This window comes from Arvicola amphibius, chromosome 7 (assembly GCF_903992535.2).
Source record: "Arvicola amphibius chromosome 7, mArvAmp1.2, whole genome shotgun sequence".
Taxonomy (NCBI): Eukaryota; Metazoa; Chordata; class Mammalia; order Rodentia; family Cricetidae; genus Arvicola; species Arvicola amphibius.
The window spans coordinates 78,675,363-78,690,934 of record NC_052053.1 but is presented as its reverse complement, the minus strand read 5'-3'; the positions used below and the strand labels follow the sequence as shown (position 1 = coordinate 78,690,934).

The following is a 15,572-nucleotide window of genomic DNA, read 5'->3' as shown; positions in this document are numbered from 1 at the left end:
TGCTGGTACCTAAAGAGGTGTCAGGTTCCCTGGAACTGGAGTTACAACTGGTTGTGAGCCACCCAGTGTGAGTGCTTGGAACAAGCTCAGATTTTCTGCAAGAACAGTACACGCTTTAATAATGGAGCCATCTCCCGAGTCTGCCAGCAGCAATGCTTACTTCAAAAGTATTGTGATCAACCTAGACTGAGCAGGTCTATAGCAGAGCTGAATCAATATAATAGATGGGTGGATGGATGGATCAAGGGTTGTACCAACATTATCGGGCATTGTTTTCACTGAAGCACAGTCTCAAGCTCTTAGAACCAGCATATAAAGTGCTAAGGCTCTCATCTCACCCCCACTTAAATACATGTGCAGAGAGGCAAAGACAGGAGCAGTCACTGGGATTCTTTCTGCAGGCTGCCTGGTTTGCAAGCTCATGCCTTCAGCAAGTTAGTTTTGTATCAGTTTCATGCCTCCTCTAACAAAGCTAATCCTTCCCAAATGGTTCCACCAACTGCGGACCAAATATTCAAATACTTGAACCTATAGGAGCCATTCTCACTAACAAAAAAAATAAAAAACAAACCCACACAGCCTCCATCAGAGTGACCTGTAGACAAGCCTGTGTGGCATTTTATTGATCAGTGATTAATGTGGGAGGCCCCAACCCACTATGGGTGGGGCCACCCCTGGGCAGGTGGTTCTGGGGTATATAAGACAGCAGGCCGAGCAAGCCAGTAAGCAAGCAGCTTTCCTCCATGGCTTCAGCCTCTACTCCTGGTTTAGTTCCTGCCCTGACTTCCCTCAATGGTGGGCTGTAATCTGGACCTATAAGTCAGATAAGCCATTTCCTCCCCCAAGTTGGTTTCGGTCAGTGTTTTATCACAGCAATAGAAAGCAAACAAGACCACACCCTAAGCACCAGGCAACTCAGCCCTTGTCCTACCGATGGCCAAGAACCGGGACAATCACCTGCAAACTGGGACCTGATGGGAGTACACAGTCCCACCCACGGTGAAGAGAAAGCAGCCAGGGACAGAGACATAGAGGGTGCAACACTGTGAGCAAGTCAGAGCATCTGAGAAACAGGGTTAGGGCTGGCATGTCATGGTAGGGACTGCCATCTGAAGAGCCTGGGCACGGAAACCACTGCCTCTGTGGCCTCCGTGGGGCCCATTTGAGGGGTGAGTGTGAGTCCAGAGGGAACGCTGGAACCCATGGTAGATTCAGGAAGGCAGGGCTGGGAACGGGGCTGGGACCGCTGACTTATGAGAGACAAAGGCCTCTGCAGGCAGACACAGAAAGCTTGAAGGCTTCTGACTTGCCAGACCCCTTGATGTGGGCTGTGACGTATGAATTGAGGTGACCTGGTCTGCTCTCTTTATTTCCGGGGGCCGGAAGACCTGCTTGAGTTGACTTCCCCTCTGAGGCTGTGGGCAGCCTGCAGAATTGGTCAGTGCCGGGCACAACTGTGGAGGGTCTATCTTATCCTACAAGTCTTTCAGCGTTAGGAGAAGGAGAAATCCGTAAAACATGGGCTCTGCTCACTGTCCTTGAAATCCCACGTGCCTGTGGGTACTGGCCTGCCCCTCTAACAGTCATTCCACGCTGGAAATGGGCTGCCTGTGTCGGTGGAACACCAGTGGAAGAAGTCTGAATCCAGCTACTTCTCCTCTGTCCCACAAACCCTGCAGCTCTGCTTTGCATCCTGTGTCTCTACAGACCAGCCCAGGAAAGAGGCAGCAGCTGGGGCCGAGCTGTGCACACTCAGGGAAAAGGATCTGGCAGAAGAGACAAGGCTGGCCTGGCCGCCTGCCTTTTCTGTGCTGTCTTCTGAGGCAGGGCCAGCCCAGCTAGAAAGAGAAGCCTTCAAAGGCCCACAGCCAAGGGTCAGATGAGACATGGAATTCACAGGGCTGGAAGGACCTTAGTCTTTGGCCTGAGAGAAGCCCAGTCAGTATATAGAGTAGCAGGCACAGCTGTTCTCCCATGTGGAGCACCCCACAGACATTACAGACTTTACTAGTTGATCCCCAAGTTCTTGCTCTGTGGTGCACTTGGTGTAACTGTCTGAGCACTGCCAAGCAGCTGGGGTTCACGTGGGGGGAGAGTCGACCTACCAGACATCTGAGGTTGAGCCCAATCGTCTCCTTTTCCTGAAGACGCTGCTGAATAGAGAGAGGGGAAGGGTGGTGTCTGGTTCACGATCAGACTCCATGCCCAATGCCACACCCGTTCTGCCGACAATAGCATTTGTTCTGAACCACTTGACTCATGAGTCCTTGTCTTCCTTTATGTCTACAACGTAATGTCACCCACAGACAAATTAATTTGCTGTAATTTCTGCAATTATTGATGATCTATAGGAAACTGATTCTTGCCTCCTTAGGTTTTGTTAGCAAGAGTTGCATGGGTACCTAGAATGTGGTCTGTCCATAGAAAGCGATGTGGCCTGTCGATAAGAAATAAAAGGTTGCCGGGCGGTGATGGAGCATGCCTTTAATCCCAGCACTAGGGAGGCAGAGGCAGGCGGATCTTTGTGAGTTTAAAGGCCAGCCAGAGCTATAGAGTGAGTTTTAGGACAGGCTCCAAAGCTACACAGAGAAACCCTGTCTCAAAAAAAAAGGAAAGAAAAAGAAAAAAGAAAGAAAAGTTGATTCAGAAGTCCTGATAGACTCTGCTAGTCACCACCCTCAGGCGGGTGGACCTCGAGAATGTTCAGCAAAGTGGAAGAAACTGAACAGTGCCCAGGTCCACTTACAGGAAATACCTAGGACAGGCGAGACGGTAAAGAGAAAGTGCGAATGAGTGGACGCTGGTGACAGGGGATGGGGACTGGCTAGTGACTAAAATATCCTAAGACATTCTAACACAGCTGCACAGCTGTGACAATACTAAAAACCATAGAGCTGGACCCTTTAAGAACTATTCCAAAAGAGACTGATTGGTCAGCATATTTCTCGTGGTGGTGTGTGCCAGCATGCGGCTTGTTGTCTGTCTGGAAGAAGCCGCTGACAGATGTTCCCACTGAGTGCTGTTCAGCCTGGATGAGGACTGTTCAGCCTGGATGGCAGAAGATCCTAAGTGGAAGGTACACATTCTGTCATCACAAAGTCATTGGGGGAGGGCTGTCACCACAGCCCTGTAAAGTGCAGAAGAAGCAGAGTCTCTCAATGAATCTAGAGCTCAGTGATCGGCTAGACTGGCTGGCCAATAAACCCTGATCCTCAGCACTGGGATTACTGGCACACATTGCCACCCCCAGCTCAGTCCTCATGCTCTCACCCCGTCCCTCTCTGTCCCAGTCCTGCCTGTTGTCCCCTCAGCCTTGCCTCCTTCCTGACACTGGTCTGGGGACCTCATTTACCGGTTGTCATTTGCTCCATCAGTGATGGCCTGAGTTCTCGCCTGTGCTGTCTCTGTTAGTTCTTCACTCACCACTAAGGCAGGTGGTATAGTCTCCTGGTTATACCAAGGCTGTGAGGCGCACAGGGTGCAGTGACCTCAGAAGGAGGGTCTTCCCTGGGACTGTGACCTGCCTTATGCTACTGTGAACATCCTAAGTCCAGGCCGACAGGTTCATTGACCCAAGTCCTGTAGCTGTCACAGGAGAGAGAGGAACAATCCCCAATGGCCTTCTTGGGTTTCTGCCACGATGTCCTAGAGATGGCTGCCGAAGCTGCTCCCTAAAAATGCGCTGGACTCCAAATCTCTGGGTGGCCATGGACTGCCCCCCAGGCTGGGCTCTCCAATTCCTTCCTAACATGGATGTGCAGGCTTCTGACCTGACTTCAGAGCTCTGAGGAGGCAAAGCACAGATGTCAGCCACATGGCAACCGAGAGTAGCTGCTGCTGTCAGGCTGCCCAGGAAGGTGGTGAGCCCCTGTCCCTCCCCTCGGATGGGGTAAAGGGCTGTGCCAGCCGATGGAACAGGTTTGGGTTCCTCAGACTACCTTCCCCAGCACCTCAGAGAAGGAGTGCAAGCATATGGACTTTTTGCTTTTTCAAACAAATGTTGGAGTGCAGGGCTGGCGAGATGGCGCAGCAGATGAAACACTTTGCTGCCAAGCCTGACGGCTTTAACTTTGAGCACCAGGACCCACGTGATAAAAATAACCAACCAAACTCTCACAAGTTGTCCTCTGACCTTCACACTGTTGTAGCAGATGGGATCCACATCCACACACAATAAATAAACATAATTTAAAAATTTAAACTATTCCAAGTCCAGGGAAACCTACAGAAAACTCAGTGATACCCTGTGTAGCTGCAATCCAGCTTGTGACATTCCATATTTGCCTTGTCTTTCTTTTTAGTTGTCTTTGAACTCTGGTCGAAGGTTCCCTCACCTCTACCAGGGAGCACCCTCACCCCCCTTTGCCAGGGAGCTCCTTTTCCCCACATACACCAAGGAGCACCCTCAGCCCCCATGACAGGGAGCATCCTCAACCCTCCCTCCCCCTTGCCAGGGAGTTCCTTTACTCCACTCACACCAGGGATCACTCTCACCCCCCGGGCCAGGGAGCACCCTTCCCCCCTCACTAGGGAGTACCCTCACCAGGGAGTACCCTTACCCACATGGGTGAACTGTGGCCACAGAGGAGACACACAGCTGTCATGAATGCTTTTGGACTCGGCAAGCAGTTTGATTATTGCTCTCTGTATTCTGGTGTTTTCGTTTGTTTGATTTTAGGGCTTTCTCTTTGGGCTTCATTCCAGGCTCCTGGGGTAACTGCAGGAACAGAACAAAGAATTCCCGTGGCAGCGCCTCTCTTATGGATGTGAACACTGTGTCTCCCTCCTCCTCCCCTCTTCTTTCCCCTGACTCAGCAGAGCACTAAATTTCTCAGGCCTTGTTTGTTTTGTTGTTTTTAGTTTGTTTTGTTTTGCCTATCAGACCTCAGTGACTTATTCTCAGAGCTGAGGATATACGTCCCTTTCACCTCTGCCCCAGAAATGCAATGGGAAATGAACACCAACTCAGTCTTCAGGATTCTGAGATTCTGTGCATTGGGTGGTGTCAGTTGCCTTGTGACAGCTGAGGGCTGACTGCCTGCAAGTTTATCTGTCCATTTCTTATAGACTGGCACTTTGTGAGGGGGGTTCCCATGGTATGTGCAGGTATGGTACATGTGAGCAGGTGATATGTATGTGTTCGTGTGTGCGTCCATGCATGCTAACATGGAGGCCAGAGGTCGATGCTGAGGTCTTTCTCCACCATTCACTGCCTTATTTTTTGAGAATGGATCTGTCACTGAACCTGGGACTTGCCATTTTTGTTAGACAGCTGACCAGCCAGCTCCAAGGATCCTCCCATCTCTGTCCCTCCCTCCAACACTAGGCTACAGGCATGTGCTCTCACACTTGTCTTTCATATGTGTGCTGGGGATCTGAACTCATGTCCCCCTGCTGGCACAAAAGGCGTGTTACCTACAGCCAGCGTTCTGCCCTGGAATCCACTTTCCTGGTACGTGCTGTAGCAGCGGTGGCCTTTGTCACCATCTCTAGCAGAGAAGGTGTTGGGAAGTGTGAGTGACAGTGTCTCATCTCTCAGATCTGACAGATTGTCATGTGAGCGGGCACAACCTTCGGGTTGTTCCATTCTTAGGGTATGTACCCCCTGGTGCCTGCCTAGCTTTTAGGGCCTGAGAAACGGTCCTTCCTAGCCTCGGTCTGTTACCTGCTTTGCTTCCCAGTAAGTGAAGCACAGTGGGCATGAGAAATGGGGTGGATCTGGGTAAGATGAACTGGCAAGTGACTACAACGTCTAGGTATCCCTGGGAGAAGCATGCGCGGCCAGCAACATCACTGCCTAGAGCCCAAGTGTCGCTAGGAGAAGCACATGTGACTACCCACGCCATTACCTGGTGAGGCCTAGCTGAACTGTTTCCATGGGTCAGGCTTCTCCAGCTCCATGGAGCGGATGAGGAAACTGTTGGTTTAAGATGATTCTCATCACGGAAGCAATGTGTAATCATAATGATTCGAGCATATCTCAGAACTGTCTATAATGATGCCTTGAGTGCCCATCTGGAAATTATTCCTTGTGCATATTTATATGTTTCTGTAGGTATCTGTTCCCAAATAAGATTTTTTTTAAAAAAAAAAGATTATTGAATTTTCTTTGCCAGCTACTACAAGAATATACAAATATAGAACTTAAAAAAAATCACCTTTTTCTAAAGATAAAGGTTTTAACTAATTTTTAAAAACTATTTTTATTGCATTGATCCTTTAATTACTTATTGTCTGTGAGGGTCTGTGTACCATGAGGTACGTGTGGAGATCAGAGGACAAGCTGTAAGGGTCAGCTCTTTCGTTCTACCATGTGGGTCCTGGGGACCAAACACAGACCTCAGACTTGGCAGCCAGTCCTTTTACTCACTGAGCCATCTCATTGACCCGATTTTGGGAAACTTTTTAGTGCAATAGTTAGAAACAAATTCCAGAGCCTGACCTTAGGAGGTTTCATCTTAGGACCCTTACCTTGATTCCGCCTGGCAAGACCCTTTCTCCAAGTCTCTACATGGGTACTGGGGTTGAGATTTAGACTCTCTTTTAGGCACACAATTCAGCCCAGTACAGCAGTCATGAGGGTGACAGAGCTCGCATCACCTCTGTGAAGCTCTTCCTGCCTCCTCTGCTTCCTTGGAGCCTTGTGCAGAGTATCTGGGCTTTGCCAGAAGGTATAATAATAGGTGGAGTGGCATGGCTTTTTCCTGGTCCTCCCATCTCTCAAACCCTCCAGTTTCTATCCAAGACTGCACAAGAGGTCTCAGTTCTCCCAGTAAAGCTTCCAGGAGCTCACCAGGCAGCCAAAGCCCCTGGCTCTTGGCCGGGAAACTTCTGTCCTCTCTTCCAGGTGGGTGGCAGTTAGCCAGAGCCCAGGCTGCCATTCCACTGCTCTGACCCCACAAGGTTTCTATATTCTTCCCACTTAGGTTCATTAGGCCTGTGACAGAGTCCAGACCTTCCTCACTCTTCCAGGAGCCAGCTCTCTCCTTCCTTCCGGACCAGAGCTGCTCAGAACATCCCAGAGAAACTGGGTGCTGAGGGGCAGCTGACCACAAGCACATGAGGCAGCAGAGTGTCCCTGGACAGCTATAGGAGGGGAAGGCTGTGGAGCCACTGGAGCCATTGCTTAAGCCTTTCACAGAAAGAACATCTACTTGGAGGGCTTCTGTTTGTGGCAGAGCTCCTGTAAACCCTGGCCTATTTCCTTTCTGCTGTCAACTCTGTTCATCATGGCCCTGTCACTGTTACATGTCACGCCTGTTTGCTTCTTTATCTATGATCAAAGATTTCAGGGTACAGCGGCCTCAGCATCTACTGTCAGGAGGGAGGGCGTGGGTGTCAGAGTCTCTGCTCTGCCAACCGATGACAGGCACAGTGCCAAGAGGGTTCAGCCACTGTCACTGACAGCAGGAGTCACAGGCAAAGCTCAGAGTGGGCCAGCTCAGCACGTGAGCTCATGCCTCCTGCCTATCCCCTGTGGACAGTTGAGAATCCAGGTTTCCCGTGTCATCTGTCTTTAGCTATGACAGATACCACGTGGTTCTTTGGTTTCTTCACTCTTCCAACCTCATATGAAGTCTACACCTCCCAGGGGACTTGGGTTCTCCAACTTCTATACCTTGCCAGGAGACAAGGGCTGTGGCCTTTGACGTCTTTCAGAATTCTCTAGGCCAAAAAACAAACAAACAAACAAACAAAAACCAACTAAGGACTCTGAGAGCCAGCCTCTGTCTTTTTCATGCTCAGCATGGACCTAGAGAGGCCTCAAGGAGCTGACTTGCCTTGTAAGCATCTTTGGATCCCGTGTTGAGCTGATCCATGGTGCTTGTCACTGCCAGCCATGGGAACTACCCTGGCCTTGCCTGTCTGTCCACCAGCTGTCCTTCCGGCATGAGAAGAGTTCTCCCTGTAATTAGTTTCTTGGTCAAGAAACGTGGATTCTCTTGGCAACTGTGTTTGTGTTCATGTCAGGCTGCATGTTTCCTGTACATTTGAACTCATGGGTTGCTCCCCAGGACCAGATGTGAGCAACGGACACAAGATAGCAACACACAGATGTGAGCACCATCCACTCCAGCCAAATGTGCTGAGTCCTCATACCAAGTCCACACAGCGGGAGATGGTAGCAGGAAGAGAGGAATGCCAGCCAGAGAGCTCAGGCATAGGAACCCAATAGCCAGCTCTGCTGGATCACAGGTAAACACTGCTCCATCTTCAGCAGACGCTGCATCAGACTGGCACAGTAAATCCTGCAAAGTAATCCTGCAAAGCAAAGACATATTTTTTTAAAGTTAATTGAATTAAAGCCCAGAGAGGTAAGATAACGAGCCTAAAGTCACACAGCCTGATTTCAGATCTGGGCTTCTAGTATAGCAATTGGACTTCATCTGAATGGCTTTCACAGGATGTGAAGAATTTTATCTGTTTCCTGAAAAAGTAGTTACAAGTTAAACATGCGAAAGAGCAGATTTTGCAGTGAATAGTCATATCTACCACTTACCCTTAATGTTTTTCTCTGTTTACATTATTGCATGCCTTCATATATCTGTAAATTCACTTTATTTTTGAGCATTCCAGAGGAAATTCTAAACCTCCCTGAATACATTAGCATATGGGGTGTTACCTACAGAGCTCAGTATTCAGTTACCGTTCTTTGCTGCTTTAGTATAAATTGGATAAGAGCAAAGTAAACATGCAAATGTAAGTATACATGTGTTTGGACTTCACATTGATTCATGAGATCTGTTTTCTTTTGCCCCTGCTTTGATTTAGTGTGGGCATTTGTGATTGGCCCATGTGGTTTTTCATCAGTGGGTCCCTTATTGCTAGCTGTTCTCTTGTGTAGCAGCCCAGCCTCTTCATCCTCCTCCCATCCATGAGTACCTGGGCCAGTTTAGAGTTATTGAAAGTTAAGCTGCTATGACCATTTCCTTGAAGCCCATCTTTTTACAGATGTGGCCTTTCATTCCTTTGGGAAACATGCCAAGGAGTGGGACCTGCCATGGAGCCCGTGTGTTCAGGTTATGACAACTTGTCCTGTCATCTTCCAAAGTGGTTGTAGCAACTTACATTTATACCAGCAAACCCGAGAGCCTTCTAGTACCTGAGCCACCCTCAGCAAAATGGGTGGGAATGGTCCTTGTGTCAATCTTCTTGCGCTATAGTATGACCTTGTGCTTTTAATTCACATGTCCCTAATAACGAAGGATTTTTAGCACCTTCTCACCTGCCTACCGATTCAAGCACGTTGTTTTTGGAGAATCTGCTCAGATCTTTTGACTTCCCTTTTTAATTGACTTGCTTGTTACTCATGAAGTATGTGTTTTGCAAATATCTCCCTCCAGATCAACGGGCAGAGGTGTGTGCATGCATAGATCCACGTGTGTGTGGAGAGAGAGGACAAGCTTGGGTGTTATTCTTCAATTGCCTTCTGTCTTGTTTTTTGAGACAGGGGCTTGTGGTTTGAATACGAATGGCTCCCATGGGCTCAAATATTTGTCATGCTTAGTCATCATGGAGTGGCACACACACTTGAAAAGAATCAGGAGGTGTGGTCTTATTGGAGTGGTTATGGCCTTGTTGGAGGAAGTGCATCACTTGGGGGGGGAGGGCTTTGAGTTTTCAAAAACCCAAGCCAGGCTCAGTGCTGCCTGTGGATCCACATGTAAAACTCTTAGATACTCCTCCTCTACCATGTCTGCATGCATGCCAACATACTTCCTGCCGTGATGACAATGGACTGGGCCTCTGAAACTGTAAGCAAGCCCTAATTAAATGCTTCCCTTCATGAGAGTATCTGTGGTCATGGTGTCTGATCAAAGCAACAGTAACCCTAAGACGCTAGATCCCTCACTAGCCTGAAACTTGCCAAGGAGGCTCGGCTGCATGGCGAGCAAGCCCCAGGCATCCGCCTGCCTCTACCTCCTCAGTACTAGGACTGCGAGTGTGTTACCACCATGCCCAGCTTTTTCTGTGGATTCTGGGTATCAAACTCAGATCGGTGCTTGCCTGGCTGATGCTTTACCTTCACTCACCCAGCCTTGGGTAGAAGTCTTCAACTCTAAATTAACTATTTTTTTAAATACAATAGTTATTTCCAACATTTTGTCTCATACTTTTGCTTATCAGCTGGCATGAATCAAATTCCCCTGAGAACTATAGGCAGATAGGCCGTTCAAGCAGGAGACTGGAGAAGGATATGCAGGTTCCTTGGGGTTGATGGACCGCTGCCTTTCAGGGAGTCCTTTCAGGATGAGAATGCCTTGAATATTAGAGCACTGAATTCTCTAGGAAGTGAGAGCCTCAGAAGCTTTTAAAGCAAAGAAGCACAGCTTGAGGTCCCTGAGACTCGAGTTAGAGTCTGGAACAGTTTCCACTTGGTCACCCGAGAGCAGCAGCCTGCAACTCACGATGCCGTGAGGACTGTGGGGAGAGGGAGTGCATCCGCCTCTGTCTGCAAAGATGGCAGACTTAGGAAACTTGAAGTCTGGTCCAGGGAACAGGGTGTCAGAGGCTGGGGCTCTAGGGAGCTGCTTGACTACTTAGAGAAAAGGCTCTCTGGCTGAAGAACTCCTGCCCTCTCTGACTTCAGCTTCCACATGCATCCCTGTCACCTGCCCCCAGCCCTGAAGTTCCTCCTGGTCGCCTCTCCCCCAGACACCTGCCGTTTTCAGTCTAAAGTCACTGTGTCCTGGGGTCCTCTTTGGCCTTCCAGACCCCCCGACCTTCCCCTGCAGTTCCACTGCCCAACCCACTCCACCCATCCCTTTTCTCTCTGGGTGGTTTGTAGGGATCCCTTCTCTTTCTTTTTCTCTTACCATTTTGCACATTGTGGTCACCTGGGCCTAGGAGGCTCTCAGCCTGTATTTTCAGTATGGACCAGTCACTCTTAAGCCAGTGACCAACATGTGGCAAGTCACACGAATGGCTCAGGTCTCTCTCGTTCATGGTGGTAACTATATGGGCATGAACAGGTCAGAATGGAGCTAATTGTATACAAGTCATGTGTACATCTCATAGCCTGCCAGTTGTTCTTCAATTAAAAGGTTTCAAACCCTTCTTCAGGGATCTACTCAGATGCCACCATGCATCTTTGGGTTCACCTGGGCTGAAATTAGCCAAGGTGTCAACTCTACTCTTGTTATATTTAGTCTCTTCTCACGCCTTAGCTGGCTGCTTCTGTGTATGTCTTACTTGCTATAATGATACATGCCTTAGATGGGGACTCATCTGTTGATATCATTCCACAAAGGGCCCTGGCCACATAGATGTTAAATGAGCAAATAGGGTTGATTCAGTCCCTACTCATTGTTCTCCTTCTCACGGATCTCTGAAGAATGTGCTGACCATTTGCTTCTGTGTCCTATTTCCAGTCCTACTCCAGATGCTGGCAAAGGAGAGGGAGAGGAAGACGAGGAGAAAGACAACATGAGGCTTGGTCTGCCCACCACCCCAAAGAACTGCATCCCACGCCGGGGCATTAGTGTCCTGGAGAAGCTGGTGAAGACCTGCCCAGTGTGGCTGCAGCTAGGGCTAAGCCAGGCGGAGGCTGCCAGGATCCTGCAGCGGGAGGTGGCTGGGGTAAGTCAGTTCCTCCACCCAATGAGGATGAACTCAGGATGCACCCCACTGAAGTAGCTGCATGCAAACAGATGCTGTTCGCTCTTCTTCTTGCCTCCCTCTGTTCCTCTGTCATGAGTTTATCTGGAATCAGCAGTGGGGAGGTAAGGTGTGTGCTAGCAGTGCCGTCTGGGGCATTCAGACACCAGAGATACAGGACTGTGCTGACTTTCTCTGACTTTGAGGGCTGAGTCAATGACCAAGGACAAAAGTATCAGAGGAAACATGGTTTAGATGCCCCTTGTTTATAAATAAAGTCAAGAGGCCATGTGGTTTCATTAGCAGATGTTTTGGAGTTGGGCTTTGAGTTGGTTTCTGGGACTCGTTTTTTGTTTCTTTGAAATGAGAGCTTTAAGATCTTCTCTCCGCATGCTGTTCCCAGTACATGGAAAGAGAGATTGAACGGTAGATGGTGGATGGGTGGGTGGATGGGTGAGTGGATGGATGGGTGAATAGATGAGTAGATGGATGGGTGGATGGTTGGGTGGATGGATGGATGGATGGATGGATGGATGGATGGATGGATGGATGGATAGGTGAGTGGATGAATGGGTGGGTGTATGGGTGGGTTGATGGGTGGGTGGATGGGTGGGTGGGTGAATGCGTAGGTGGGTGGGTGGATGGATGATGGGTGGGTGGGTTGATGGGTGGGTGGATGGGTGGGTGGGTAGATAGGAGTATGAATAGATAAGATGATGGCTGGATAGACAGAGGTGACCAGATGACAGTTGACAGAATGAGTCAGAGCGCCTCCCCTGCTCCTGTCACCCCCACACATATTTTCTCAAATGCTATTCCCTTTTGAAAACAGCATGTAATTTGTTTTAATTATAAAAGTGATCCATATATGCATTTGTTATTTTTTTTAAAAAAAATCGAGCTGGACAGAAATGAGCAAAATTGTCAGAAGTAAAATGTCTATTAAAGGCTTTTCCACCTACTCAAGGCCAACTCACTCCCCAGAAGACTTTTTTTTTAAAAAAAAAAAGTTAAAGCAAAATACACATCTCATCAAAACAGACATTTACAGTGTACCACAAGCATTTGGTATGCTCTGGGCACTGTGCTGCTGCCTCCATCAGGTTCCAAGACATTCTCTTCACCTCAAAACACAGCCCTGTCCCCAATAAGCAGCTCCTATCCACTTCCGCTCTCCACCCAGGACCCATTGTGCTTCCACAATCATTTCGACAAGGACCAATGTGGCATCCTTCAGTCGTCTTCCACACAGTGTCCCACACCCTAGCAGTCGTGTTCCCCAAGGAGTCACTGTGTCCTCTCCCACTGTCTTCTCAGGAATGAGCCCTAACCCCCTAAACTACCTAAGGCAGCTATTGCTTCTCCTTCCCAGGAGCCACAGGGAGGCAGTGGCAGAGCCTGGATTGACCCTGGGCTAAGTGCTCCTAGAATCTATCTCACTGTGTCTGTTTGATACTGGGGACTACAGCTTCCTAGCTGTTCTCATCTGCTTGTAGCTTGTGGCACTTCTCTGTCTCCTGGGAATCGTCCTTGGTCTAGGACTTGAGGCTTGTCCCTCACCCCAGATATATAAGATCTACAGAACTGTCATTTGTGCCTGAAATCCAGGGTGACTGGAAGCCAGGGGACCTCTAGTAGCTAGTCCCAGCAGCCCTGTCACAGAGTGTAGGGCTGGGAAGGTGATAACATCCCTGAGCCCACCCAGCCCACCCCAGCTCACAGGTCAGCCTGAGTGTCGGTCCATAAATGCCTCTTTTCCTGGTGCATGGCAGAAAGAAGGGAAGCAGAGAGATGCTGTGGCCCAGAAAACAAACCCACTCTTTATTCTTCTCTAAAGTTTTCTAGTCCTTTAGTGACCAGGCCCACGCAGCAGGTACCCCTAGCAGCCTGTACCGACCCCTGAGTCACAGGCTTCACCCTTCCATTCTGTGAGGAAGCAGCTTACAGGCGGGTCAAGGAGCAAACAGGTGGCTGCTGTATTATTTGTCCCTTTTCCGTTCCTGTGACAAGCGCTGTGACCCAGGCATCCTTCAAAAGGAAGAGTTTATTTGGGTTCATGTTCCCAGAGGAATGAGTCTGTCATGGAGAGGTGGCAGGAGGCTTGGTGACTGGAGTAGCCAGCTAAGAGTTAACGTCTTACCCACAAGCACAGGTGCAGAAAGAGCAAACTAGACTAGGAAAGACTTTTACTCTCAAAGCCCACCCCATTTGGCACACCTCCTCCAGCAAGGCCATGCCCCTTGAACCTACCCAAACCATGCTGCCAACTGGGGACCAAGTGTTCAAATGCCTGACACTATGGGGCGACATTTATCATTCAAGATGACCATCAGGAAGGGTGTGTCCAGGGTGTGTAAAGGTGGGTCTAGTGACTGAGTAGTAAGGAACAGACCTACCCCACCCCACACCCAGCCCCTGGAAGAATACTGTAGGGGTCAAACCACAAACTGAGGCAGTAGAAGTTGTGGCCTTGTCAGAAGCATTTTTGTGGCTGGAGTTAGGCTTAGTGGTGATGTAAATGTTGTGTTTAGCAAGCACCCCCATTCCCCCATACCATCCTTTCTTGGCATCTTCGCAGTCCCTAAGAGCAGAGATGGTTCTGTTTGGGTTGTTTGGGAGCATTGTCCCTGTGCTGTCCAGATACCATCTTGTTGTCAGAGAGGCTCTGCTTTTATCATATTTAGGAACCCTGGGGAAGCCTGAGCTGTTTCCTCAGCACCAGCCCTTTAGAGCCACTGGTGTCCTGAGAAGAGTCCTCAAGAAGCTGCAGAAAGCGAAAGAGGTCAGCAGAGGTTATAGACACTAACTGAATCTCTCTGGAAGGCCGTGTGGAGCACATACCTCAGGGCTCTGTCACCTGATGGTCGGGGAGCTTCGTGCTATTCATCAATCCATTACAATTATAGGGGTTGACAGCTCATTTCCCAGCCCTTTCTCTCAGCCTTTTCTGTGAGAACAATCCCCTGCCAGGAGCAGCCCTGAGGTAAAGAGATGTGGAGCTAGCTGCAGGAGGCAGAGCTGCAGTCTAGGAGTCTAGGGATGGCCCCAGTGCTGAGCAGGCAGCAAGACTGCTAGCCCTGGGAATTGAGGTCACCGGCCTCAGGTTACAAGGCCGGTGAGTGGTGGAGCCAAGTCCAGGTAGAACTACCTGAGGCAGAGTGAGGACTAGATCAGCAAAGGAGAAACAGGAATGAACCAAACACAGTCAACCCCATGTCACCATACTGCACCTGCACATTAACCACAGATGGAAAATGTTTGAGGGACAGCTGCCTCTGCACTGAAGAGTGCCGACTCTAAGTCATGCAGGGTAACTCCTGTTTACACAGAACTGGCCTGGCTCAGAGATGGCAAATGCTCCCGGGCTGGTTTAAAGAGTAGAGGAGGATGTGAGCAGGTTGTATAGAGATTCAGGCGTGTTAGCTAAGGACAGGGATATGTTCTGAGAGGTGATCACGAAGTTATTTTATTGTTGTTGAGCCAGCGACCCAGGACATACTCGCATAAGCTAGGATGGCCACTTGCCGATATTATTTGGTCCCTGCAGCCGTTTCTGTCAGCTAGATATAATCAGCATCCCCCTCTCCAGATGAGGAACTTGAGGTACAGAGATGTTTACTCATTTGTCTAAAGTTACACAGCTAGGAAATGTGGGGCTGGGGAATATAACTCAGTGAGTTCCAGGCCAGTCTGGACCATGGTGTAAGACTCTCTTCCAAAGAAAAAGGAAAGAGAGGCTCATGGTGTAATCTTCAAAGATGCTGGGAAAGCCCTTTGCTGCACAGTGTGGTTCCCAGAGAACCAGTGCAGTGATGTCATTATTTTGAAAAACACAGACACCATGGGTGGTCCTTGTACTGTAAGATACCCAGAAATCTCCTGGGACTACCTCCTGAAGCATTGTGAGAGGCAGCCTTTGTCATGCCTGGAGCCAGCCCTCTTGTCCCCAGTGTCTGTGTGACCTTGGCCACATC

General features: G+C 49.3%; 1 protein-coding gene across 3 annotated transcripts in view; it reads left to right on the top strand.

Moving 5' to 3' along the window:
- Positions 1-15,572, top strand: part of Rin3 (Ras and Rab interactor 3) — a 109,748-nt gene that overhangs the window by 17,922 nt on the left and 76,254 nt on the right. For all 3 annotated transcript variants that reach the window (XM_038337021.2, XM_038337024.2, XM_038337022.2), the window contains exon 2: positions 11,373-11,580. In XM_038337021.2, the coding sequence (XP_038192949.1) occupies positions 11,373-11,580 (208 nt within the window). The remainder of the gene's footprint in view (positions 1-11,372; positions 11,581-15,572) is intronic.